This window comes from Guillardia theta (genome assembly GCF_000315625.1).
Source record: "Guillardia theta CCMP2712 unplaced genomic scaffold GUITHscaffold_13, whole genome shotgun sequence".
Classification (NCBI taxonomy): domain Eukaryota; class Cryptophyceae; order Pyrenomonadales; family Geminigeraceae; genus Guillardia; species Guillardia theta.
The window spans coordinates 1-22,180 of record NW_005434661.1 but is presented as its reverse complement, the minus strand read 5'-3'; the positions used below and the strand labels follow the sequence as shown (position 1 = coordinate 22,180).

Below are 22,180 nucleotides of genomic sequence, written 5' to 3'. Positions count from 1 at the left end.
GTACAAATGCGTCAGAAATTTGAAAATACAAGATTGTTGGAACGCGAGAAAGGAGAACAGATGAGGCGCCTGCGAGCTCAGACAGGAGGAGGAGGAGGAGGAAGAGGGGGAGGAGAGAACGGACAGCACATGCAAGAGAGTAGCAAAACAGAAGGTGAACCGAAGGGGAGGGAAGCGAATTAAGACAGATTAATCATCAGTTAGTGCTGTAAGAAGGTACATGCTGATTGAATGACGGAATAGAGAGGCAATGGCCCTCAGAAGCAACGAGGTAGAATATCGGGCAGCTCCAATTATAAACACTTTACCAGGAGTCACAAGGCAAGTGGATATGGGTCCCTTTGCTCATCAAGTTGGTCTTGTCTACGAGGAAACTTTGAAAGCATTGGAAACCATTGTATATATAGGATATTTGAAGTAAGATTCTTTCGTTAAACATAGATAGGTGGCTAACCGGGGGTTTGAGCACCCAGGACGAGGTTACCTACTAGAACTCAAGATATGAGAAACACGTTTGCTAGTTATCGAAATAGAATGTGAACCAATTGAAGTCCTCAATTGAAGTCCTTCATTCTTGTTCGAGCATGTTCAGGGTGAAACTTGATGCAGGATTGCAACGGAATGCAAGCAACCTGTCTTCCGCCCCTGGTTTTCTATGTCGGGTTTCTCCTCTTTATCCAACTCAACCCGTCCCTGGGTTTCATGCCTGCGACTCCTCCTGCGCGTCTCCGGAGTCCAGCTGGAGGGTTGCGGTGCCAGGTGAAACCAGACGAGCAGTATCTCATCGTCCCATCGCAGCTCGAGGGAACAGGAGGAGGATGGACTATCCAGGCGACGAGACCCGTAAGTTCGACTGCTCGCGCCTCCTCTCGCTTGTAATCGGGCACAGCCTCCCAAGCAGGGAACGGTGTGGGCGAGGCCACGACCAGAGGTGGGGGAGGTACAGGAGATGGGGTTCGGGTCGTTTGGGAGGATCTACTTGGCAACGGACCTCAAGACAGGGCAAGAGGCATAGGACTGGAAAGGTCGCTCGCTCCCGCTGAGAGTCTGCCGCAGGTGGCGGTGAAGGCGGAGCGAGACATCGGACAGAAAGTGAGCGCGCTGCGGGCGGAGGCAGAGACTCTCATCCACCTTCAAGGAGGTCCAGGGATCGCCGACGTGTACTGGGTGGGAAAGAGAGATCTGAACGGAGAGGTGAGGAGGAGGACGAGCAGCCTACGGATCTTACGACTCGTAGAACTGCAACATCCTGGTGATGGAGCTGCTGGGCCCGGACATGGAGGATCTTCTCGAGCTCATGGATAAGAGAAGCGTAAAGATCGCTTGCCGTAGGGGGCGAGCTGAAGTCACGGCAGGTCTCGACCAAGACGGGGCTGATGCTTGCACATCAGGTGAGCTGAAGCTGGAGGGATCGATCTTTCTCACCCGCAGACAGATGCTTGACTGTCTCAGCCACATCCATTCTCGAGGCATCATCCATCGGTCAACTGGACGTGTGCATGCAGTGAAGCTGATTCTATTGCAGGGACATCAAGCCTGAGAACTTTCTCATGGGGGTCAAGGAGCGAGCGAACAAGGTAGATTGGCTTCTCGCGTCTCTTGTGACGCAGACTGCAGGTCTACTTGATCGACTACGGCCTGAGCGACTTCTTCCAAGACGAGCAAGGCAACCACGTGCCGTGCAAGAAGTCCAAGTGGCTCATCCTTGTCGTTTTGTCGTGTAATGACTTGCTCTAGGGATTCTCTGAGAGGAACTTTGCGCTATGCAAGCATCCCCAAGCATGAGGGATACGAGCAATCAAGGCGCGATGACCTGGAAGAGCTTATGTACGTCCTGGTCTGTATCGCCCATGCCTTGTTCACTTTTCTGACCTCGCGCAGATCTATCTCATGCGAGGAGGGTTGCCCTGGTGCAAGGAGGAGGCTCAGACGTTCGACGGATTAGAGAAGCAGCAGTGGGCAAGAGCCAGGTATGACAGATTTCTCTCCACCACCACCACCACCTCCTCCTCCTTCTCCTCCTCCTCATCCACCACCACCGCCTCCTCCACCTCCCCCTCCTCCTCCTCCTCCCCCTCCCTCCCCCTCCCTCCTCCTCCTCCTCCTCCTCCTCCTCCTCCTCCTCCTTCTCGCCGTCGTCCTTTTCAATGACTCTACCGGTCCGCAGGCAGATGGATCGTGTCAAGAATCTCAAGAAGAACACACCAATGGCAGAGCTTTGTGCTGGGCTTCCCTCAGTCATTCCTCAACTTCTCCAGTACAGGTCGATCGCACTGCCTGTCCTTCTCGCACTGAGCCGATAACTCAACAGTCGAAGCCTCTCCTTCGAGGATGAGCCGGACTACGATGGCATGAAGCAGGTGTTCTTGTGCAAGGGCTTCCCATTTCATGATCTGCTGTTTACAGCAAGTTCTTGACGCCATGAGTGAGCTCGGGCACGAGATGGACTTCTGCTACGACTGGGGCAACAAAGCGCCTCCTCCAAAGAGAAATCGCTTCTGGTAGAAACATGCTCCTCTCAATTTTCCCTTGTACTATAATTTGGCATTTCTGCTAGTGAAGCTAGATTTTCTCTCAATCTTGTGCTGTTATCCTGTGCATTGCGTGCTGCTTTTCGCTAGTCTACAGTGGCTGGCTGCCGAGCATGTTTCCAGAGACACGCCGGCACAGGGGTTGATATTTCTGAAAACAAGGGCACGTCAGTGTCTGCGAGTCGCCAGAAGGATCTTACTTGGAAGGATTGTTAGGGTCTGGGATGTTGTCAATTAGGCAGGTGTCGATGCAGAAGGAGCGCTCGAGAGCGTTCTTGGTGATTGCGTACATTCCGATGGCCATCTGGTACTGATACCTATGCTGCGCTCAGCTGCAACTAGCAAGATGGAAAAACTCACCAGCCCAGGGACACAGTAGCAACATACTTGGATCCCTGCTTGGCGAAGGCTGGCGCCTCGTACACCCCATTGCACATTGCAGACAGGCAAGGAGGACGACTGCCGTAGTTGGGGCTTCCTACCTTGTAGGGGTTGCTGACGGCCGGGTTGGAGTATTGGAACCAAGCTCGTGCAGGAGAGGAGGCAGAAGAAGTACTGATAGGCGATCCAATGTCCCGCACATACAGCCCAAAGTCGTCCCCTAGGGTCGTAGGAAAGAGAGCACGGACGACAAAGGATCTGTTCTTGTAAGTCGAGGTGTCCGCACTGATCTGAGTTTGTGTAACATATGCACAATTGACTGTGTATAGAGTGATGTTAGGAATGACCGCACTGGTTGCAGGCAGCGTTTGGATTGCTAGGGCACTGCCGTTGGGATTGGAAGTGAAATCTTGCTGTCCTTGCGTGAATTGGACACAGGAAGGATCGTTGCCAGACCAATCATCTGGCCAATAGTATCTGCAGTGAAGTTAATATCCTCACTCAAGACTTTGCAATTCCTCACTTAGCAAATAGAACAAGCGCAAGCGTACAATACAAGACAAGCAAGAAAAGAGAAGCGGCTCCAAGCAGTCTTGAAGTTCGATTGGCAGATGACAAAGATCGAAGGCCGCACAACCACATGGGAGGGAAAATCCAGCCGATAGCAAAAGAAACGACGGCGGGGAATCTGAGGAAAAGATCACCATCTGTCAGACATGTGCATGGTGCGATTACGAGAAGCGATCTGAGGTATCTTCTTTGTTCGTGAGGGGTGACACGATGCTGTCCAGCGCTTGTCGCTGTACTGCTCCGTTTTCAATCGGCTTCGCTGCATCCCTGAGACTAGTTGCCCCGCTCAGCCGTTTTGCGGCCGACGGAGCGCCAGGGATCTCGGTGATGGAGGCTGTGGGTCTGACGAGGGAGGTGATGTCGGGTCGCTTCATGGCAGGGTGAGAACCCTGCATGAGTGCCTGCATAGCAAGTGTGATCACATGCACAGCAGTAAGCCAAGTCGACTGTCACCTTCGCATCAGCTTCGGACATGGAAAGATCCAGTCTCTTGGAAGGGTCTTGCCCTTGCCCCAGCATTGGAACTTTTGGTTTGCTGTCTTGAGTTGCCACTTGTGGGAAAAACGGCACAGAAGTCCCAACAGGCTCATCGATGACAGGGTATATCGATCGATACTTCCCTTCCATGTCTTGAGACTCGCTCATGATGGTGGTGTTCTTCCTCGGGTCAAAAGTGGTTGCCAAGGTTCAATCTAGATATCCGATGACATCAAAATCTGAGAGAACCATGAGAAACAAAAATATCGCTGTAATTCTGCCAGTTTGAGAAAACACCAACGCATTGTCGCTGCTAACATGAAAATCTAAAAACGTAATCAACTATAAGCTAACAGCTAGACCATCCACATATCATCAAAATTGAGGTCAATATAATACCACTATAAATACTTGCTGTCTCCTCCATGCATTGTCCTCTGGAACTACAAACTTCAGCCCTCTGGGTTGATATGCGGGGATCCGATAGTTGCACTTGAACTGTTTTGCCAGACTGGTACTACCGGGTACTAACTCCAAGCACTCGCAAACGCTCCCTGAGCGATAACAACTCAGTACCATGATCTAGCTACAACACGGCTCCGAGGCCCTCAGGGGTAACGACACGACCAGCACAACTGAGTTGCAGCGGCGGCAGCCATCATGGCACTGCAGATCGGACTCTCACTGAATCAAGTTCAGCAACTTGAAGCGAGTCACTCGCCACCTGCTTTGCCGTGCGGCTGAACTCACTGCCGCCTGGCATCGCGGCGATTCATGAAGAGAAGCCGGGGCGGACTCCTCGCCGTACAGGAGAAGAAACTCAACGCCCGACTCGAGGGACCTACTGCGGCAGCCCCAAACTTCAAACGTCAAACTTCAAACTTCAAACTTCAAACTTCAAACTTCAAACTTCAAACTTCAAACTTCAAACTTCAAACTTCAAACTTCAAACTTCAAACTTCAAACTTCAAACTTCAAACTTCAAACTTCAAACTTCAAACTTCAAACTTCAAACTTCAAACTTCAACTCAACATCAATCATCTCCGGCGGCTCGGAGTCCACCGGGAGGCCCGCGGCCCCTCCGAGGGTAGGGGGTAGAGGGCTTTCAAAGTGGCAACGTAAAGGCTTCAAGGGACGAAAGGGGTAGTCCTGCTGGATGAAGGTGGGGTAGGGGTTATAGCACCACGTAAGTGAGAGGTACGACCGGTCTTGAGTCGTTATCAGATGAACGATCGAAAAAAAAGAAAAGCGTCGACTACCCTCAGCACCCCATTCATTCACAGGATATTGTAGGGTGTGTGATTTGAGGAGAAGAAAATTCAGTACAAAATATACATATCAAAGAACTGTTTCATGTAGGTAAGATCGATACTTATCAGTACCAATGAATATTAGTATAATTTTTGTAGATTATCATCTTTGTAATTCCTTGTATTGTATTTGTATATTTTAAAATACGTTGTTGATTACAGGTAGAAAAATAGCACCAGTTTTACCAATTTTTAAAAATCCATACATTTTAAGCTTCCAGTACCGACCCCTGTATCTTCGGCAGCAATGGTGTCGCTGACCTTGATACGCCCTACGGTGCCATGTCGCGACTGCAGCGACCCTGATGCAAGCCTCTCGTTCTTTTCGCCTAGTAATTCCTGCTCATTCTGGACGATTGTTCTCTGCCTGTCATGAGTTATACACACGTTCTTCTCAGACATTGTTTTCGTAGCATTTATCTCGTTACGACCTTAGAACCAACACAGCTGGGCAGATTGATACAAGGAGACATTACATTCACTCTTTTGTTCTTTTGATTAGAAAACTTTAGATTTACATAGATATCCAGCCACATGCAAAGGAATCTTTGCTCAAGCTCGCATACGGGACAGTTTCTTGGAACAGTCGTAGTGAAACGGCACGCAAAGTGGTTTAGATGTGATCATTTTTCCGCCCAAAAATCTAGAATTTCGTCTGTTCAAGCTGATTGTTTTGAATGCGATTCACAAACATGACTTGTATCTTTGCGGTCGCAGACACCATGCAAGCTCTTCAAAGAGATCTGTCCCGCAGTTTCTGCAGGACCTTCAAGGCCAACAAGAGGTTTATGAGCCAACGCCCACCTCCTTTCGTGAACAAGGACACGCGAGTTATCTGCCAGGGCTTTACCGGCTCTCAGGTTGCTGAATTGAAACAACCATCCTGTGCGAAGGATTTCTGATGATTTGATAGGGAACGTTTCATTCTGAGCAATCAATTGCTTACGGAACCAAGATGGTGGGAGGTATAAGTTCTCATAATGTTCAGAATATTATGGATGTTGACGTTCATTTTAAAAGGGGTTACTCCAAAGAAGGGAGGTACCACCCATCTTGGGCTTCCAGTGTTCAACACTGTGCGAGAAGCCAAAGAAGCCGTTAAGCCAGATGCTTCTGTATCGATCTAAATTGTGTTCTTCGGCTACTTTTTAACATCATGTGAGGTTATTTACGTTCCTCCCCCGTTTGCTATGCGGGCAGCGCTTGATGCGATCGAGGCAGAGATTCCGCTGGTGAGACTTTTTCAAAACCAGAAGAAACATCATGGAATTTGAATCAAAAACTCCTTTAAGTTAATGGTGATGTTGAATGGTCTTTTGTAGGTCGTTGTGATCACCGAAGGAATCCCGCAGCAGGTGATTTGATCCACATTTCTTTTCAACTTTGAAAGCTTATAACCTTTTATTAGGACATGGTGCGGGTGAAGCACGCACTGAATATGTCCACCAAGACTCGTATGATTGGACCCAACTGTCCAGGGATCATTAAGGTATTTCGTTTCACAAGTATTTTCCTTTGAGAGATTCATTGGACTTAAAGCCTGGTGAGTGCAAAATGGGTATCATGCCGGGATATATCCATAGCAAAGGCAAGATTGGAATCGTCTCTCGTTCCGGAACGTTGACCTACGAGGCTGTTTACCAGACTACTCAGGTTAGTTGCCATGAAAATGGATGCTTTTCTAAGGAATCTTATCTCATAGATGGGTCTTGGTCAATCCATTGTTGTCGGTATCGGCGGAGATCCTTTCAATGGAACCAGCCACAAGGATTGTGTGGAATTCTTTTTGCAAGACCCGGATACAGAAGGGATTGTTTTGATTGGTCCGTTGACATTGTTCTGATTAACATCAGGCATTGATGTGACTGAATAACAGGCGAGATCGGAGGATCCTCTGAAGAGGAAGCAGCCGAGGTGATGAAGAACAGCAAAATCAAGAAACCGGTAATCTTACGATTGAGGGTTTTCTTGTTACTCACCCATTCCCTGCAGGCCGTGTCTTTCATCGCAGGTCTCACTGCACCACCCGGAAGGCGCATGGGGCATGCGGGAGCCATCATCTCTGGCGGTAAAGGAACAGCTCAGGATAAGATCAAGGCCCTTGAATCAGCTGGAGTGTATGTCACCAATTCCCCAGCCAAAATCGGAGAGACGATGATGAAGGCGATGGGCAAAGCCTAGGTTCAAGTGACTGTCAGCAGTCTCCATCTACTTTTTCAAAGAGAGAACATCTTTCAGTTTAGAGTGTAGCCTCATGAAGCCAACTTCTAGAGTTTCATGCCATGCTCGAATTTTGAAAGAAAAAATGGAAATAACAATGAGCAAGGATTTTAAATGGTATTCGATTTGTATGTTCCAACATCACTTATCAGACAATTGTTTGGCTGATTCCGATTCTGATTCCACGTGTTCCTTTGAGAATTTGGCATCGATCTCCTGCTTATCTTCCTCTCTCAAATAGCTTGGGATTTTGGATGGAGCCAAGCCAATGACCTGCGGCGACATCAGTTTGACGATCAACATAATTCAAACTCTAACAATGAAGCGTTTTCTCTTGCTGATAGGACGATGCTCTTCGATAATAACTCGGTCCCCAATCTTTAAGGAAACCTGTAAGATACGAACAACAGTCCCGAGCCAGTACCTGATATTTGTCTTCTTCATCATGAGCCATAAACTTCTTTCTCTTCTTGATCATCATACCGACTTTGGGATGCACAAAATATCTTTCGACTGCCACTACAACTGCACAGGTCATGTAAGTTATTCCCATGATCAGGCAGGCAACTCAAAGAGTTCACATACCTGATTTCTGAGCCCCATTGGTTACAACAACCCCGGTCATTCGTTTTCTTTCAAGACACGGGGAAGAAGTGCGAAACTGTCTCACTTGGTTCTGAGCACCACAAAGATTGAAGGAATCAGTAGCTGATATGAAACCCCGCTTTTTCCCCATTTCCTTGGAAGGGATGACGAAGCCTCTGGCAATAGAAGGAAAGCAGTTGAAGGAAGTGATGCTTCTTGATGTTATGTTGTTGCGTACTGGTGAAGGGGCCAGTGGAATAAGTCGAGAAAGCTGAGAAGACAAGGAGTGAAGCATGGTGGGAGAGGAGACAAGAGGCCGAAGACGCGGCGCGCGCGCCGTAAAGCCGCTCAGCCATCGACATGCCATCCTCGAGAGTGAAAGACCACCCCTACCACCCAAATGTCTTTTCAATATATGGGTAGTTACATGTACCCCCACCTGCATTTCGATCCGTCAATGCCCGGGTGGTCAATCGCGATCGCAGCTGTTGATTTCTCCCCTTGTTCTCACCGACAAAGGACCCGGTGCTTTGACCGAGTACCCCCTACCCACCATTATCAGACTTATTGGAGGGTAAAGATGAACGAGGGGGTGCAGCAGGTTTCACAAGATCCAGTCTTGTTGCAATGGAGCATCTCGGGGTCCTATGAGGCATTAGGTAATACAGTAGGTGGGGTGTTAAGATCCTCAATAGATCTACCCGGTGCTTTTCCAGCATTTAAGAAGGTGGGGTTAAACAGCAGGGGTAGGTCATAATAGTAGGGTGCAACAATTACGACTTCCACAAATGAGGGGGTACTGGTGTCCAATTTAGCTTCTGATTTGTAGCAGCGGCTGGTAATTAGACGGGGTGGGGTTATCACAAGTGTTGAAGGGTGGGTTGTATTGAGGATTCTCGACAATGCGGGGAGAGCAGCTAAACAGCAATGGAAGAAGCAGCTGTCCGTAGAGAAACAGATTGAGAGAAAGAAGATGCACGAACGCAAGTCAGATATCAAACATCAAGATTTAGTTCATGTCTACTTGCACTTTCAGATCGAGATGAAGGAAATTCAGGAAGGAGGATAATGTAATAGAGGTGGGACGAAAGCACGAAGAAGTAGAGACAGAGAAGCTATGAGAATTCGGACGAGCACAAAAGCCTAGTGATCAAAACAATAAGATCGGTGAGTTGATTCAGTGCTTAGGTGAGGAAAGATTTGGAGGGAGAGAGGGAGAGAAGGAGGGAGGGGGAGCCAAGGAGGGACAGGAAACAAGACATACATGGAAGAGGGTCGTAACTCACGAGGCATGATGCAGGTGGCGACTTTCATTCTATGAAATTGTTTCTCCTGCTGAGTTGTGCACTTGGCGGTGCATCATGCTTTTGCGTGAGTCCCTTGAAATTGGCCGGAAGGCATGGCTTGTCGACCTTGAAGCGCATCGGGAGCCCTCGGGCGCAGCGCAATGGTTTCTGTTCTCCGCGAATGCAATGGAGGGAATCTGAGGAGCGACTCCCATTCCAGTCTGAGTGGGAAGCCTTCAAGAACTACAACCTCGGCCGTTGGATGGGCAGGGCGCTGCATATCTCGCCACAAACTGGAGACTATGTTCCACCCTTCGTCACTGAGCACTCCATCGACGTGGTTCAACTAGAAGAAGGTCAGCAGTCGGCAAAGCAAAGACTTGTGGTTGGCAACGAGACTTCTCCCCGCCTTTCTGAGTCTGTGATAACTGTCAACGATGAATTTCACTGTGCCGAAGATGGCTCCTATTCTTACGACAGCTCCTTGGTGTCGGTTCCTGATGTCCCAGGAACTGCCAGGTTCTGCATCGAAATGTCTGTTGCGCTGTCGGAAGAAGAAAGGATCCGATGTCTAGCACTTTATGACTTTGAATCAAAGCTCAGCAGGATTATTTTATATGAAGAGAAGAGATTTGTGAGCGTTGGTAATCTTTTCTTGAGTGTAATTTTGATTTGATCAAACCCTTTGGACAGGTGCAAACAGGCTCATAGGGATCAAATACTTTGAAGACAATGTGCAGCCCACTCGTCCCCCTATGACGTTCCTTTCACTTTTGGGGGAATATCGAGGAGAAGCATTTGGAAGGTGAAATGAATAGCTGCTTTTACGCCATTGAATGATGCAAAAATTTCAGGGGAGTGGCAAGATTAGGAGGAGGAAAGATGACGTTTGCAGCACGAAGTGGGAATCAATGGGATGGTACCCAGAAATTTCGCAGGGAAATGCAAGTTTTGGACGAGCGCAACAGAGTTGCAAGAAAGATCTCTTGGAGTGATGTCAACAGTCCAGTTGAAGATTCGATCATCATGGACGATGGTTGCAAGCTTTTCATGCTTCCAAGTGGATGCTGGGTGTGTTTGCCAGAGAAGTTGGACAAGGTCAGCCTCGACAAAGTTGAAAAAGCAGAACCCGATCAATCAGGAGGCTCCAAGGGGGATCCAGTGGAAGCGGTAAAGAAGGCACTTGAAGCAGCATTCTCCACAGAATCAGACAAAGTATCTCTATTGTTCTGTACTTGCGTTGCATTTTGATGATGTGCAGAATGGAGACAAGTTGCCAGGCGTTCAAAGCTTCAGCGCTGAGTTTGGTTGCTTCTTCAATGACAAGGTTATTTACCATGGTAATTCCTGCTAATTCTGAGAGGCGAACAGGAGCTTGTACGCACGATTCGTATGTACAACAAGGATGGAAGAATGGCCAGCACCACGACGTTAAGAGAGTAAGTATCGTCTCTCTTTTTGCCTCGCAATGATCACCAGGAACCAGGAAACGTGTTGATAGTGATGGTCAAAGTGCTGAGAAATTCAGCTCTTTGTCTTACGACGAATTCGAGCAACCCGATTCAAAGTTCTGAAAATTTCGCTACGAGATGATCCGATCATGAATGTATCGACCGAGGCATCGGAGCATACTGTCTACTATTGCTGTAATTAGTAAAAGACAAGTGAGTTCGAAGCCCCCGTACCTCGTTTTAATGTTTCAGTTGCTGCCAGACATAGTATTCAGGATTCCAGTGTCTGTTGTAGTATGAGATCCAAGCAGATTGCACAGAAAACTTACATCAAAGCCTCGAAACCTTCCAGCTCAGCGTTCAAGAAGTTGACAAGCTCTCCGTCTAATCCGACAATTGCAAGCGCGGGGATTCCACTTCTCCTCGACTTGAACGATGCTATGGAAGTGCCAAACTGCGAGGCCTCTTTTCCTGCCCACACTCTACAGCATGCCATCATCAGCCGGCCGAAAAGTTCCTTGAAAAGCACGCACCCGAACTTTCGCTTCAGCTCGGAACGAAGAGCGCTTTTGTAGTCAAGCATCAGCCAATCGCCGTGAGCATTTCTGACAAAGTTTGAGAATGAACAAAGAACAAAATGAACTTGAAACTTGAAAAAGGTGGTTGCGTCCTCCTCTGAGAAATCCGAGCTCACAAAAATGATGGATATCTTGCGCGCAGTTTAGACGCAATCTACATAGAAAAATGCACCTTAGCTTTGCTGTGCTCTCCAGAGTTCTATAAAATATTGATTTACAACTAAGTTAGCATTGCATTCAGCCAATAAGTTGCATACTTGCGCTGAAAAAAACGCCTGCAACAAGGGCAGGAACTGTATGCATCTGCAGATCAGAGTGGGTGAGTGTAGCATTGGAGCTCTCTTGTCATACGCAGGGCACCACGACGAAGCGAAGAGAAGTGCAACGCTACTGCCTCCTACCATCTCATATAAGAAAGTGACTTGAGATCGGAATCTTCAGACTTAAGGTGCTTGGCTGGATAATTTCACTGGATTGACCGAAGGTTCGATTAGCCACGAATGCCAGGTCTGGAGCAATCACCCGTTCTTGTTGTAGATTTTCTGAGAACAGGTACGCGACTTTCCACAAGCAGCAGCTCCATGTGCTCAAAGATCGAGACGAAAGAAAGTCTGGGGCCGCGATCGATGCTCTCTTCACCCACGAAATTAGGTTTCATGTGTTTCCGTGGGAAGAGGAGGCGGGAGAAGACAGAAAGACAGAAAATACCTCTATTTGCTCCATTTTCTTCTCAGATCTCTCAAACCATGCATCAAACCGATCGTCATCTTTCGCCTGACAAGCTACATTGCCTTGGGTTCGTAGCCCCCGATATCTACTTATAAACGAAGTTCTTGGAAGGCAGTCAGGTGAGAGCGAAAAGCAGGGGCGCGACGATCGGAGGGATAGAAAGGAGTCATATTGAGCTGGAGAGCTTCTGCGAACATGCAAGGGAGAAGGCGATAGGAAGCAGCACAAGCTTAGCAATGCAGGCACCATAGTGCAGAAAATCTGCTGGGTTTAGATTTAAATAATCTAAACTTGGACGTAACCCCATGGGCCCGGTCACCAGTGACGGTGGGGGAGTCCGACTCCGGGTCACCATCAAGCCTGACTCTGAGGCGGGTGTGCTGACGTCCGTGACACAAGCCCAGTGGCCCCCAACTCTAGCCCGTCGTTGAGGTAGCCAAAAGAGGCGATTTCGACTCTCGGAGTCCGACTGCCTGCAGTAGTTCAGTCTGAAGCCCATATCAACTGATTCTTCTGTGGTACAAACACGTGGGGGATGGGTGGCACGTTTGACTGGCACCAGGATTGCCCGACGTGCAGGGGCCACGGATAGATCTGTACCCCGTCAAGTACCCCTCCATTTACTACAATAAAGTGGGGTTATACTTTGTACCTCACTATAAAAGGCAACGTGCCTGGAGCATCCGGGACCCACCCCTTTGTGTCCATCACCCCTCTAACTAACGTTGGTCTGTTCAGTACCCATGCCTATGACAGACAAGGTGAGGATATTGTACCGGTACTTGACCTCACCCACCGGAACATACCCACCATTATGATGTGTCGTTGCAAGATCCCAGTCAAACTCTTGTAGTCAAACTCTGCTCTAGCTTCTATTACACAACGAGAGCGCTTCGTGCGTCAGTCGTCGTCGAGTCATCTCCTCCTCGAGCAAGTCCCACAGTCTTCCCCCACCACCTCTCCTCCCTGCTGTCTCGCTCTGAGTTCCCCTCAGACTTCAACCTCCGCCTTGATCATCATGCATGAAAAGCAATGGAATGAAATCATCCATACCGGCCTGCTTCCACCATGCCCTGCTGACAGGAAGGATATCAGCAAAACTACCTTCTCTTCGATCATGGACATGCGGCAGCAGAATATCCTAGCGAGTTCTATGTCGCACACAAAACTCAGTTTGACTCTACGAAGGAAGATAAGAATGGAGCACAATAAGGAAAATCGTCGTGGAACATCCTGCACCTCCTCGCGTGCAGACAGCATCAAGTCGAAGAACGTTTTATCTGCATTTGGCGAGAATGCCAAGGCGCCTGCGATACCATCTTCTGCAGTCAAAGCTGTTCCATTGAGAAATGACACCAAGACCGATGTAACTGCCCAGCGCAGATGTCACTTCCAGTATGCTGAATCCGGAAAGCCCCCGTCATCAGCCTCCTGCCAATTGTTGGCAGATGGCAGAGTTCTGATCCAAGTGCACCGCAATCATCAGCGGCAATTTACTTTTCTTCACCCTGGAGATATAAGGGTGGCCAAAGAAAGGGATAACTCACAATCCTTACGACTATGCTCAAAGCTAACAAACAAGAATTCTACATGGAAATTTTGCACACAGCAGGAGAGGAATGAATGGATGCAAATTCTTCGATCTAATGGAGCTTCATATGACCACGACGCTCGTTTTGTTGAGTGGAATCTGAAACTGGAAGATGTTGTGTTATTCACCGATTGAGAATAATTCAATAAATATTCTTTCTTTCACATTTTTTCCGTGAGCCTCGTTGAATTCCAGCTCAACGTATCTGATCGTCGAAGTTTAACCCCTCGGCGAGTGCTCTTGACCTCCCATACAAACACAAGTATGCAATGGGCCCCTCTGACCCTCCTGAAGTCTTCTTCACTTCTTCTTCAGGATGCAATGAGATCTGTTGGCAGCTGATCAGCGGGGACAGGGTCTTGTACCATTACCTTCTCATCGTCAAACTTGAGCCACATGGGCTGCAGTGCGCTTCTGGGAGAAGCTCTTTCCATGATGCCTGCATCAACCAAACAAGTGACTGGTTCTATCAGAGGATCAGGTCATGCGCCGACCTGTCTTGATCCAAGCGATGTAGTGACCAGCGTCCGCAAATCGACCTTGATGAGTGAGCACTGCACGGAGCTCGTAGATGGAAGAAAGAGGTCGCCTGATGGATCAGCCTCAACTTGCCATTTCATTTCTCAAGTTGTTGTCTTACGAGGAACAGCCTTCGAGCCTGTCGCCTTGTGAAGATGTCTTGTTGTTGGTGTTGGTGTTCGCGGATGTAGAATTTGCTGGAATTTCATCCTCCCTTCTCACAGCCGGTGAGCAAGATAAATCAAACCAGGTTCTTTGAATCACATTTCGTCTCCGTAGCCAAACTGATCGTCATCCTCTTCATTCTTTGAAAGTCACGTATCAAGATTTGTCTCATAGAGTTCAGCATCAATGGACCTGCTCGTTCAGGCTTCGACCAGAAGCGAGGGCAGACTAAAAAATCACGTTCAAGTTGATCCCGGGAATGGAACAGTTACCTTGAGACGCTCTGCCTCTGCTATTTCATTCTGAATTTCTTCTTGCTCGAGCTCGGCCCACCTGAGCGGCTGTTTGAATGTACAGGAGATCAAGGGCAATTTTCCTCTCACTTGCGTTCATTCTCGTCAACTTCCCCGTCTCCCCAGATCTGAAAATTCTTCTGTCAGCCCAATCCCCACACCACCATTTGGTGGCCCTACAGGATGTGACTGGAGGTATGAAGCTTTCTGCTCGGCTAGGCTGCGAGCAATCGGATTTTTCAACTCTGGGCTGCAGTATGGCAACAGATCGAGAATCTAGGAGAAATGATTTCTGAGGTCAAGCAAAAGAATCGTGCAATATGGAGGCGTCTTACAACAGGAAAGTGCACGTCACGGCATATCTTAGCCTTCTTTTGGGTATCCTAGAAAGAAGAAGATTACATCACAGGCAGCAGTCTCTTCGATACTTCACATTTCTCCAGAAGAATCGAACGAAGTGCACAAACAGGTAAGGGGGGAGTTCAGTGATCTGTATAAATACAAATATCATAAAATTTCAACCAACCATGAAGGCTGTCACCTCAGTAGACACATTGTATGTGGCATCAACTCTGAAGCAAGGTCATGCTGAGCTCTGTAGCCATTCTTCAAGGCTTACCCTGTTGCCGTTGAATGCTTCTGGATCTCGTAACTAAATGTCTGCCAGGAAAACTCAGCGAGAAAGTTTTCGATGCTCACAAACCTTTTGTATGCTATCGTGAATTGTGTTAGTCTTTGCGTCAATGATAAGAGGCAACCGCATGGTTGTTTCCTTCTGATTGATGTCCCAAACAATCGATCAGTGCTAATTGTGGACATGTCTTGTCTTACAATGACTGATTCTTCAGGGATATTTGGATCCGAATTCTGAATCTTTTTTTTCAATCCTATTTGAAACAGCTCACGGATTAGGCACTTGTTTTTCTTGCCCGGGAATTGACCAATCAATGCCTGCATACGGTGAACGAAAGTTTACACACGGACGTGTTCACAATGTGATTACCTGTAACATGGTTGACAGACATTCTTCTGCATCCTGTTGAGCAGGGCCCATCATGCCGACCTCTGCAAATTGTGGAGCATAATTGCGTAGGTGGTGCACCATAGTGAGAGGCGAGACTGATTCCTTGCGTTCTGTGAGCTCCATGAACAACAACTTCATCGCTTCTATCAAATTCTGCGACAGCGCATGCGATCGAGACTCCTGCATAGGCTCAAAATTGCAAATTGCCTTGAGCAGCTCGGGGACACAGCGAAACATCTGCAAAGCAGACGCCATGTAGCATGTGTTGCCCAAGTTTTCTAAACCGATCGGCGTGCGAGCGCTCATCTTCCATCCCCATGCACACATCTCATACAACAATCTCTGCTCAGATGGAACTTCATCATCTAAATAATCATCTTCAGCTGAGTCGTCATCTTCGTCAAATTCGACCTCCTTTCCTGCCACTCAAGATTATTTCAGCAACAAAAACAAGCATACGATTGACCTTTATTCTCCTCATATTCTCGTGCAACTTGAGCATTTCGTTCCTTATCAATCTTAGCCTGCTCGATTGAATCAAGAACCGCTTCTCTTGCACTTGCCGCCCATGCACGAATGGCATATTTCCTGTAATTATCTGTAAAATTTTTGAAGAATGGAGCGTCGTCAAATTTAGCCCTGGAGGATCCATCAAGTGTTTGTATTTTTGAAATGTCTCATCGTTGGTCAAGAAGTCTGTTTCTACAATGACTCTCGTGCCTTCTTCAACAAGTTCTTGTGCTTTCCTGTACGAAAGACCAACGGCTTGACATTCTTCTTCGATTTCATTTTCGATTTCGTTTAGCCTTTTCTCAGCCTCTTCTTCTTGCTGTTGTTTTGTCACATTCCTCTTCATCTCTTCAGCTCTAGCTGCATACTCCTTCGTGGCTATTCGCCAGTTTCTTGTAAGGTTCATCCAGTTTCGCAGCAAAACTCTATCTTCATCAGTGAAATCCTGTAGCCTTTTTGACCATAATTCCTTAGGCAATGTCAGCGGCGTCTCGTGAGGGACAGATATTTGAGAGGTAAAGGCATCTTTCATGGCAACAGAGATCTCATTTTGCTCTAGAGTCGTCATTTTCACATCAGTGCGAGCATCCTTCCCGTCTCCCATGATCTCCTCTATTGACATCTTGTCGATCATTTCTGCTAGCGGATCGCCCAGCGCAGTCTTGTGAATGAATGATTTGTAGGTATTTGCAGGGATTCTTTTTTCAGCACCCATCTCCACATCTAAGTCATCTTCTTCTTTCACTCTGCTGGGTTCGCCGTACATGATGAGGGTCTGTCCTGGTTTGAGGTCAAGGTCCTTCAGGTCGGCACCTGCTCCTGGCGTGTAAACTCCCAGAAGATGCTGAGCATCAGGTTTGACGTTGGTCATCGTGTACAGCTGAGACTTCAAGACATCCACGGGATAGTCGAGATTTACAGAGAGCTCCAACGTCTCTAGCTTCCACTTCACAAAAATGTCGATGACTGTCGGAGGGCTGCTCGCGTTGGTTGCATTAGGTCCAGTCATTGAGACACTGTCAAGCTCCATGCAGTCGTCACCGCCTCGGAGGGAAAGCAGAGAAGTTCTTCTTGAGGCCAAGCTTTGCAGCCGCATAGAGGGGTAGACATTGAATGATCTTTTACGAAGTCCATCACAGTTGTGCACGAGCGATCCAAGTAGGAAAAATGTAACAAAGCATGCTACTCGAGACATTACACACTTCATAGATCTGGGGTTGAATAAAAGATGCCTACACACGTATGCTAATTTTCTGCTTCCTAGTACTTCATAGCAACCGTTCAAATAAGTCCTTCGCCGGATTTTTAACGACCTGCTGTATATTTTTCTGAATTGCACCTGATTTTAGTTTGAGTTTGTAGGCATGTGATTGAGAGTTGATTGCTCTAGCTGTCTGTCAAGCAAACATGTTGATTGAGAGTCGATTGCTCTAGCTGTCTGTCAAGCAAACATGTCATCTCAACAAAGGTTGTCTGCTACACTTGCTTGCTGATTCTTCTCGCCTGCCACATGCGGCTGCTCGCCTTCTAAAACCAAACTAAACCTGCGCAGTTCAAAACGCCGGAGTTGATCGTGGCTGTTAGCTAGCACTGCATGCCGGATCATGCAAGGGAGCATGAAAGGACAGACAGGGATCCGCGTGAGGTAAGATGGTATCAGTGCTTGCTTGTACGCTGATGACATGCCTCAAATTTATTCACTGCTCATCTTGGATGTGATGCCTAACACTGAGGCCTTTCATTTCGATGTGGCAGGTAGATTCGTCGGATAAGCCAGTCGACTCGTCAAACGATGAGTTTGCGCACGAGAACTTGCTGGCAGAGTTCTCATCCAAGTTTCATCTGTTTAGGTGAGGCCGCATGCTGTGTGATTCCTTCCTTCCATCACTCCCGACGTTTCGTTGCTTGATCAGCTGCTGACGCAGGCAAGTGGAAGAAAACAAGAACATGGAGGCTTACGAGCACGGGCTTATCATCCGTGAGGTGAAGTGTAATGCTTTGAGTTGACAGCTTTTTCTTATTGGCTCTCCTAGGATATTCAAAACATCCTTCACAAGTTCAGAGACCGAGACAGGTCAGCTCTCTGCTCCCCTAGACTGACTGAGCATTCGCTTCTTGGTCAGACCCTGCCATATCTGCATCTTCGGGCTTATGGGCCATGGAAAGGTACATTGACTATCTGCATGAAGCGCATGTGATGGTTGTGGCAAAGTCAAGATTCATCAACCTGCTGTTGACGGGATTGAGCAGACAGCCCGTCACCTCCTCTGCCTCGGATGATCGTGGTAGCTCTTGGCTCTCGCCCCGCCTCTTGCTCTCACTTCAGTCACAAGCAGATGGTGAGGACTACGTGAGGGTTGTCAATGAAGTGCCAAGCGGTTCAGGTAAGCACGACTTGGTTGACTACCTCGATGACGCGACTCAAGGATCTACGACTCGTTCCTACTCAAAGTATGCGCTGCCATTGCTTGCTACCCAAGGGCTCGGACGGTCTGCATGAAGGCTTGAAATATGTTGGAATCACTCTCCTCGCTGCGCAGAAGTATGTTTTTTGTGGTAGACACAATCGGGGTCAAATTCAACGATGAATTTCGACCAACTAAGGTCAGTGAAATTGATTATCTGCTTTGGTTTGCTCTGATCGGACAAGCAACAATGAGACATGAAATATGATTCTTGTTTTGCAGAGTGAACTTGACGCTGAGTTCACTTTGGTTAAGAGTCAACTTAAGTCGTTAGACTTTAGAAAGCGAGTGGGGGTAAGCTCTTATGTTTGTCTTGTACTCAAGCAGTTTTCTTTCTTGTCCTTTCACACAGCTTCTCCTCCTGTCCTCTCCATTGCTCGTTCCCAGTCAATATCTTTGGATGGATCTCCTTTCCCCGTCACTTAATTCTTTCTCCCACCTTTTGCTCTTCTTGCCTGTCTTTCATCTACCTCGTTCCAACTCATTCCAAATACCGATTGCCTCCTACTTCACGTTTCTTCTCGTGTGCTCTGACGTCCAACAGGTAGTCAACGAGGTTCTGCCTTGCGCAGGGCCAAACGCTGTCAACGTCATGAAGGTATTTTGTTCCACTGTAACTCTAAACCCTAAACCCGAATTGCTTGTTAGGGAGAGGACGTCATGCAGATACGAATGGAAGACGATCGTTGGTGGAATTTATCAACTCTTTCCGATTTTCTTTGGAGCAAGGTTGCTGTTCACACTTGCTGAGCTTTTGCATCCTAATTGCTCTCTTCAAGACGGGTCTGCGACTCCCTGGAGTTCCTATCGCGCTGCATCAGTGCCTTCCTGTGTTAGTTTTGCTTGTGCTGCGGCATTTCGTTGCTATCGGAAGTTCACGTACATGCCTGGCTCTTGCAGAGGTCAAATCTCCTCTGAGCCCAAGGCAACAATCGTGCTCCGTGGAGGTCATGGTGAGGGTGGAGGAGGAAGAGAGACTATCCTGAAATGCTCCTAGTGATTCGGAGTGTCCCGATCTCAAAGCTGGCGGACCCCGATGGTGTTAACTGGGTGAGCTATCGCTGGTCGTAGAAGCGAAACACGATGACGGAGCTGCAGACGTACACCGAGGATGAGGGTTTCAAAGACAGGCTCGCCACTGTTTCCGTCTACAATGACGATGACAAGTCCACAGGCGAGGATACTACAGGAGGATCATGCACGTAATTCAGGTAATCACCTGGGGGAGGAGCCTGAGAACTTGAGAGAGGCAGTAGATGAGGTGAAGGAAGGGGCAACCGTGAAGGCTGGAGTAAGATTCACTTTAGAATTGAACAGGGCTGGAAGTCGTTCGCACCAAGATGTCAGTCTGTCATGCTAGTTGTGAATGCGCATCAGGTTTCTCCTTTCCGTCAAATCATCCGACTATCGCCTTTTCCCTCTTTCTTCTTTCCTTGTCGGGGTCTCTAGTTCTTCTGTTCCCTATCTCGCTGACTTGTTCCTCACATCGCTTTCTTTTAGCAAATTCCACTTTCTGTGTTTCATCGCTGGAGAAGAACGTTTCGCGACGCCGGCTTTGACGTGTTGCCCTTTTCTTTGAGCTTTGAACTGAAGTAATTGCAGGATGTTCCAATTGTCGCCACTCATAGCGACGTTGTCAGCATCTTCGGTGAGCAGGAAGCTCCAGCCGAGGTAACCTCTGATTTTTGCCTCTTTTGATTTGGTCTTTGTTCTGTTTCTGCTACATGCTTTCTTTTGCTTTTTTATGTTATTTCCAGGCCGCGAAGATTCAGCGCTTCCTTGGCTCTTTACCAAACTTCTCGTACCACGGGCAGCATAAGATTTACTTTGTAGAGAACTACAACGAGGAGGAGCAGGAGCAGCAGAGGTGGGAGGAGGTGATCCATGTATCCATATGACCGTACTGTTAATCTCAGGAGGTGGCTAAGCGAAGTTGGAGCCCTTGATTCCTTTAGCCATGCGGCTAGCTATGCGCAGGTACAGGAGGTGGATGGAAAAGGAGGAAGGGGAGGGAACAGAGGGGCAAGTAAGCAGATTGAAAAGTTGACTGGTTTGCAGCTGCGAGAGAGGTATGGCCATAGCGCAGGAGGAGTGAGCAATATGGCGACAGGCTTCCTGGTAAGATTGATGGACTATTCTCTGTGAATGAGTGGATGAAGGTGGTGGGAGGGGCTGCACTCCTCGCATTTCGCTTGCGCTTTTCAGTCGTGCGAGCATGTACAGATTTGTTCTCGTCCATGGCAAGACTGAGAAGCAGAAGAAAGAAAAAATGAAATTCAGCAAGGGACATAAAAGTTTCTCCCGCTCCAATACCTCCTCACAGTCCTTCTCTAACTTAGTAAGTCTAAGTTCAACGGTTTAGGATTTACCGTTTCCGTTTACCTGGTTTAGGGTTCAGGGTTTAGGGACGGTTCAGCGCCGGGCCCAGTATTTCAGGTGGCAGCCGCCGGGCCCTAGTATTTTCAGGCAGCCCCGGTTATTTCAAACAGCCCCGGGTATTTCAGGCAGCCCCGGGTACCTGCAGTGCCTTGGTACTCGAAGCCTGCCAGCGGCCGGGTAAAGCATTAAGACCGGCCCGCAGCTTTCTAGGCCTTTACTCAAAGTTAAGTTAAAAATCAGTACGAGGAAAATCAGGAGAGTCGAGGAGGCTTGACCCTGACACTGTCGCACAGGCCAAACGGCGAGAAGAGAAAAGACAGCGAGAACCAAACCCAATCCTGCCGACTGCTGTCCCCCAAACTTAACTGAGGGTTTAGGGTTTAGGGTTTAGGGTTTAGGGTTTAGGGTTTAGGGTTTAGGGTTTAGGAGCGCCGGTTATTTCAGGCAGCGCCGGTTATTTCAGGCAGCGCCGGTTATTTCAGGCAGCGCCGGTTATTTCAGGCAGCGCCGGTTATTTCAGGCTGCGCCGGTTATTTCAGGCACCATGGCTGCACGCGTGGTGTAGGGGAAGCTGCCAGGGCGCCAAGGAAGCTGCAAGCGAGAGGTTTGTATACTTCAAATAGCTTTCTAAGTATGGTTCTTCAGTATGATGAAAATGTTCGCAACCTGCTGTATCGGAGATCATGCCAATACACGCAGAGCGGACTTGTGGATGCCTCTGTCCTCGAAGCTGATCTCGTCGAGAGGGTGAAGAGCTTCGCGAAGCGTTATCCGAACAGCAGGACAGCCCAGGCTTGCAAGGCTGTGGAGGGATGCACCCCCGACGCTATCGCAGAAGCCATCCGCTCGACATGTCAGCAGGCACGACGTGAGCTTCTGCAAGAAGCGATGACTGGATGGAGTGACGCATCCAGAGAGTGGTTTATGCAGCAGATTGAAGAAGCCAAGAAGGAGAAGGTCGAGACATACACCGCCTCAGCAGGCAACGAGGTGACTTCCTTCATCTCCATGACTCTCCTGGGCATCTCCTCGGTGTATGTCAACCATGAAGAAAAGCTGAAGAAGAAATTTGAAGAGATCGGACTGATCGTAGACTCAGTGCAAGAGAGTAAAGC

The 22,180-nt window shown here is 48.2% G+C and overlaps 8 protein-coding genes across 8 annotated transcripts; 4 read left to right on the top strand and 4 right to left on the bottom strand.

The window, feature by feature from the left end:
• Positions 1-616: 616 nt before the first annotated feature.
• On the top strand, positions 617-2,574 carry GUITHDRAFT_151052 (hypothetical protein). The gene is made up of 13 exons (XM_005837610.1): positions 617-843; positions 890-1,009; positions 1,057-1,194; positions 1,238-1,312; positions 1,356-1,391; positions 1,436-1,482; positions 1,526-1,577; positions 1,618-1,694; positions 1,738-1,837; positions 1,882-1,970; positions 2,168-2,263; positions 2,312-2,360; positions 2,407-2,574. Exons 1-13 carry the CDS (start codon positions 622-624, stop codon positions 2,503-2,505), a joined length of 1,200 nt encoding a protein of 399 aa, XP_005837667.1. The 5' UTR covers positions 617-621; the 3' UTR covers positions 2,506-2,574.
• Positions 2,520-4,200, bottom strand: GUITHDRAFT_161689 (hypothetical protein). Its single transcript, XM_005837609.1, has 6 exons — positions 3,936-4,200; positions 3,648-3,883; positions 3,436-3,600; positions 2,892-3,389; positions 2,732-2,848; positions 2,520-2,682 (listed from the first exon to the last, which is right to left on the bottom strand). Exons 1-6 carry the CDS (start codon positions 4,125-4,127, stop codon positions 2,589-2,591), a joined length of 1,302 nt encoding a protein of 433 aa, XP_005837666.1. The 5' UTR covers positions 4,128-4,200; the 3' UTR covers positions 2,520-2,588.
• A 1,858-nt stretch (positions 4,201-6,058) lies between these two features.
• Positions 6,059-7,451, top strand: GUITHDRAFT_157241 (hypothetical protein; the record flags this gene model as incomplete). Its single annotated transcript, XM_005837608.1, has 10 exons — positions 6,059-6,130; positions 6,184-6,235; positions 6,291-6,385; positions 6,434-6,502; positions 6,593-6,625; positions 6,679-6,759; positions 6,810-6,923; positions 6,973-7,093; positions 7,147-7,214; positions 7,263-7,451. The coding sequence occupies 10 exons, from the start codon at positions 6,059-6,061 to the stop codon at positions 7,449-7,451; spliced, it is 894 nt and encodes a 297-aa protein (XP_005837665.1).
• Positions 7,452-7,631: 180 nt separating this feature from the next.
• GUITHDRAFT_134828 (hypothetical protein) lies at positions 7,632-8,370 on the bottom strand (the record flags this gene model as incomplete). Its single annotated transcript, XM_005837607.1, has 4 exons — positions 7,632-7,763; positions 7,809-7,880; positions 7,915-8,015; positions 8,076-8,370. 4 exons carry the CDS (start codon positions 8,368-8,370, stop codon positions 7,632-7,634), a joined length of 600 nt encoding a protein of 199 aa, XP_005837664.1.
• Positions 8,371-9,542: 1,172 nt separating this feature from the next.
• GUITHDRAFT_103276 (hypothetical protein) lies at positions 9,543-10,935 on the top strand (the record flags this gene model as incomplete). Its single annotated transcript, XM_005837606.1, has 6 exons — positions 9,543-10,005; positions 10,055-10,166; positions 10,216-10,576; positions 10,623-10,688; positions 10,733-10,800; positions 10,848-10,935. The coding sequence occupies 6 exons, from the start codon at positions 9,543-9,545 to the stop codon at positions 10,933-10,935; spliced, it is 1,158 nt and encodes a 385-aa protein (XP_005837663.1).
• A 202-nt stretch (positions 10,936-11,137) lies between these two features.
• Positions 11,138-11,533, bottom strand: GUITHDRAFT_66405 (hypothetical protein; the record flags this gene model as incomplete). The annotated part of the gene is made up of 3 exons (XM_005837605.1): positions 11,138-11,294; positions 11,346-11,417; positions 11,463-11,533. Coding segments are annotated over 3 exons (300 nt in total), but the record flags the coding sequence as incomplete, so codon positions are not given.
• A 2,488-nt stretch (positions 11,534-14,021) lies between these two features.
• GUITHDRAFT_103274 (hypothetical protein) lies at positions 14,022-17,230 on the bottom strand (the record flags this gene model as incomplete). The annotated part of the gene is made up of 16 exons (XM_005837604.1): positions 14,022-14,149; positions 14,205-14,299; positions 14,351-14,443; positions 14,494-14,534; positions 14,667-14,727; positions 14,778-14,815; positions 14,868-14,963; positions 15,023-15,070; positions 15,121-15,177; positions 15,229-15,259; positions 15,307-15,347; positions 15,391-15,462; positions 15,519-15,638; positions 15,691-16,130; positions 16,178-16,235; positions 16,556-17,230. The coding sequence occupies 16 exons, from the start codon at positions 17,228-17,230 to the stop codon at positions 14,022-14,024; spliced, it is 2,094 nt and encodes a 697-aa protein (XP_005837661.1).
• Positions 17,231-17,815: 585 nt separating this feature from the next.
• Positions 17,816-19,892, top strand: GUITHDRAFT_103273 (hypothetical protein; the record flags this gene model as incomplete). Its single annotated transcript, XM_005837603.1, has 15 exons — positions 17,816-17,866; positions 17,977-18,071; positions 18,147-18,204; positions 18,255-18,295; positions 18,345-18,387; positions 18,434-18,506; positions 18,558-18,605; positions 18,648-18,711; positions 18,762-18,825; positions 19,231-19,284; positions 19,335-19,415; positions 19,466-19,518; positions 19,587-19,639; positions 19,684-19,736; positions 19,785-19,892. 15 exons carry the CDS (start codon positions 17,816-17,818, stop codon positions 19,890-19,892), a joined length of 939 nt encoding a protein of 312 aa, XP_005837660.1.
• Positions 19,893-22,180: the final 2,288 nt, after the last annotated feature.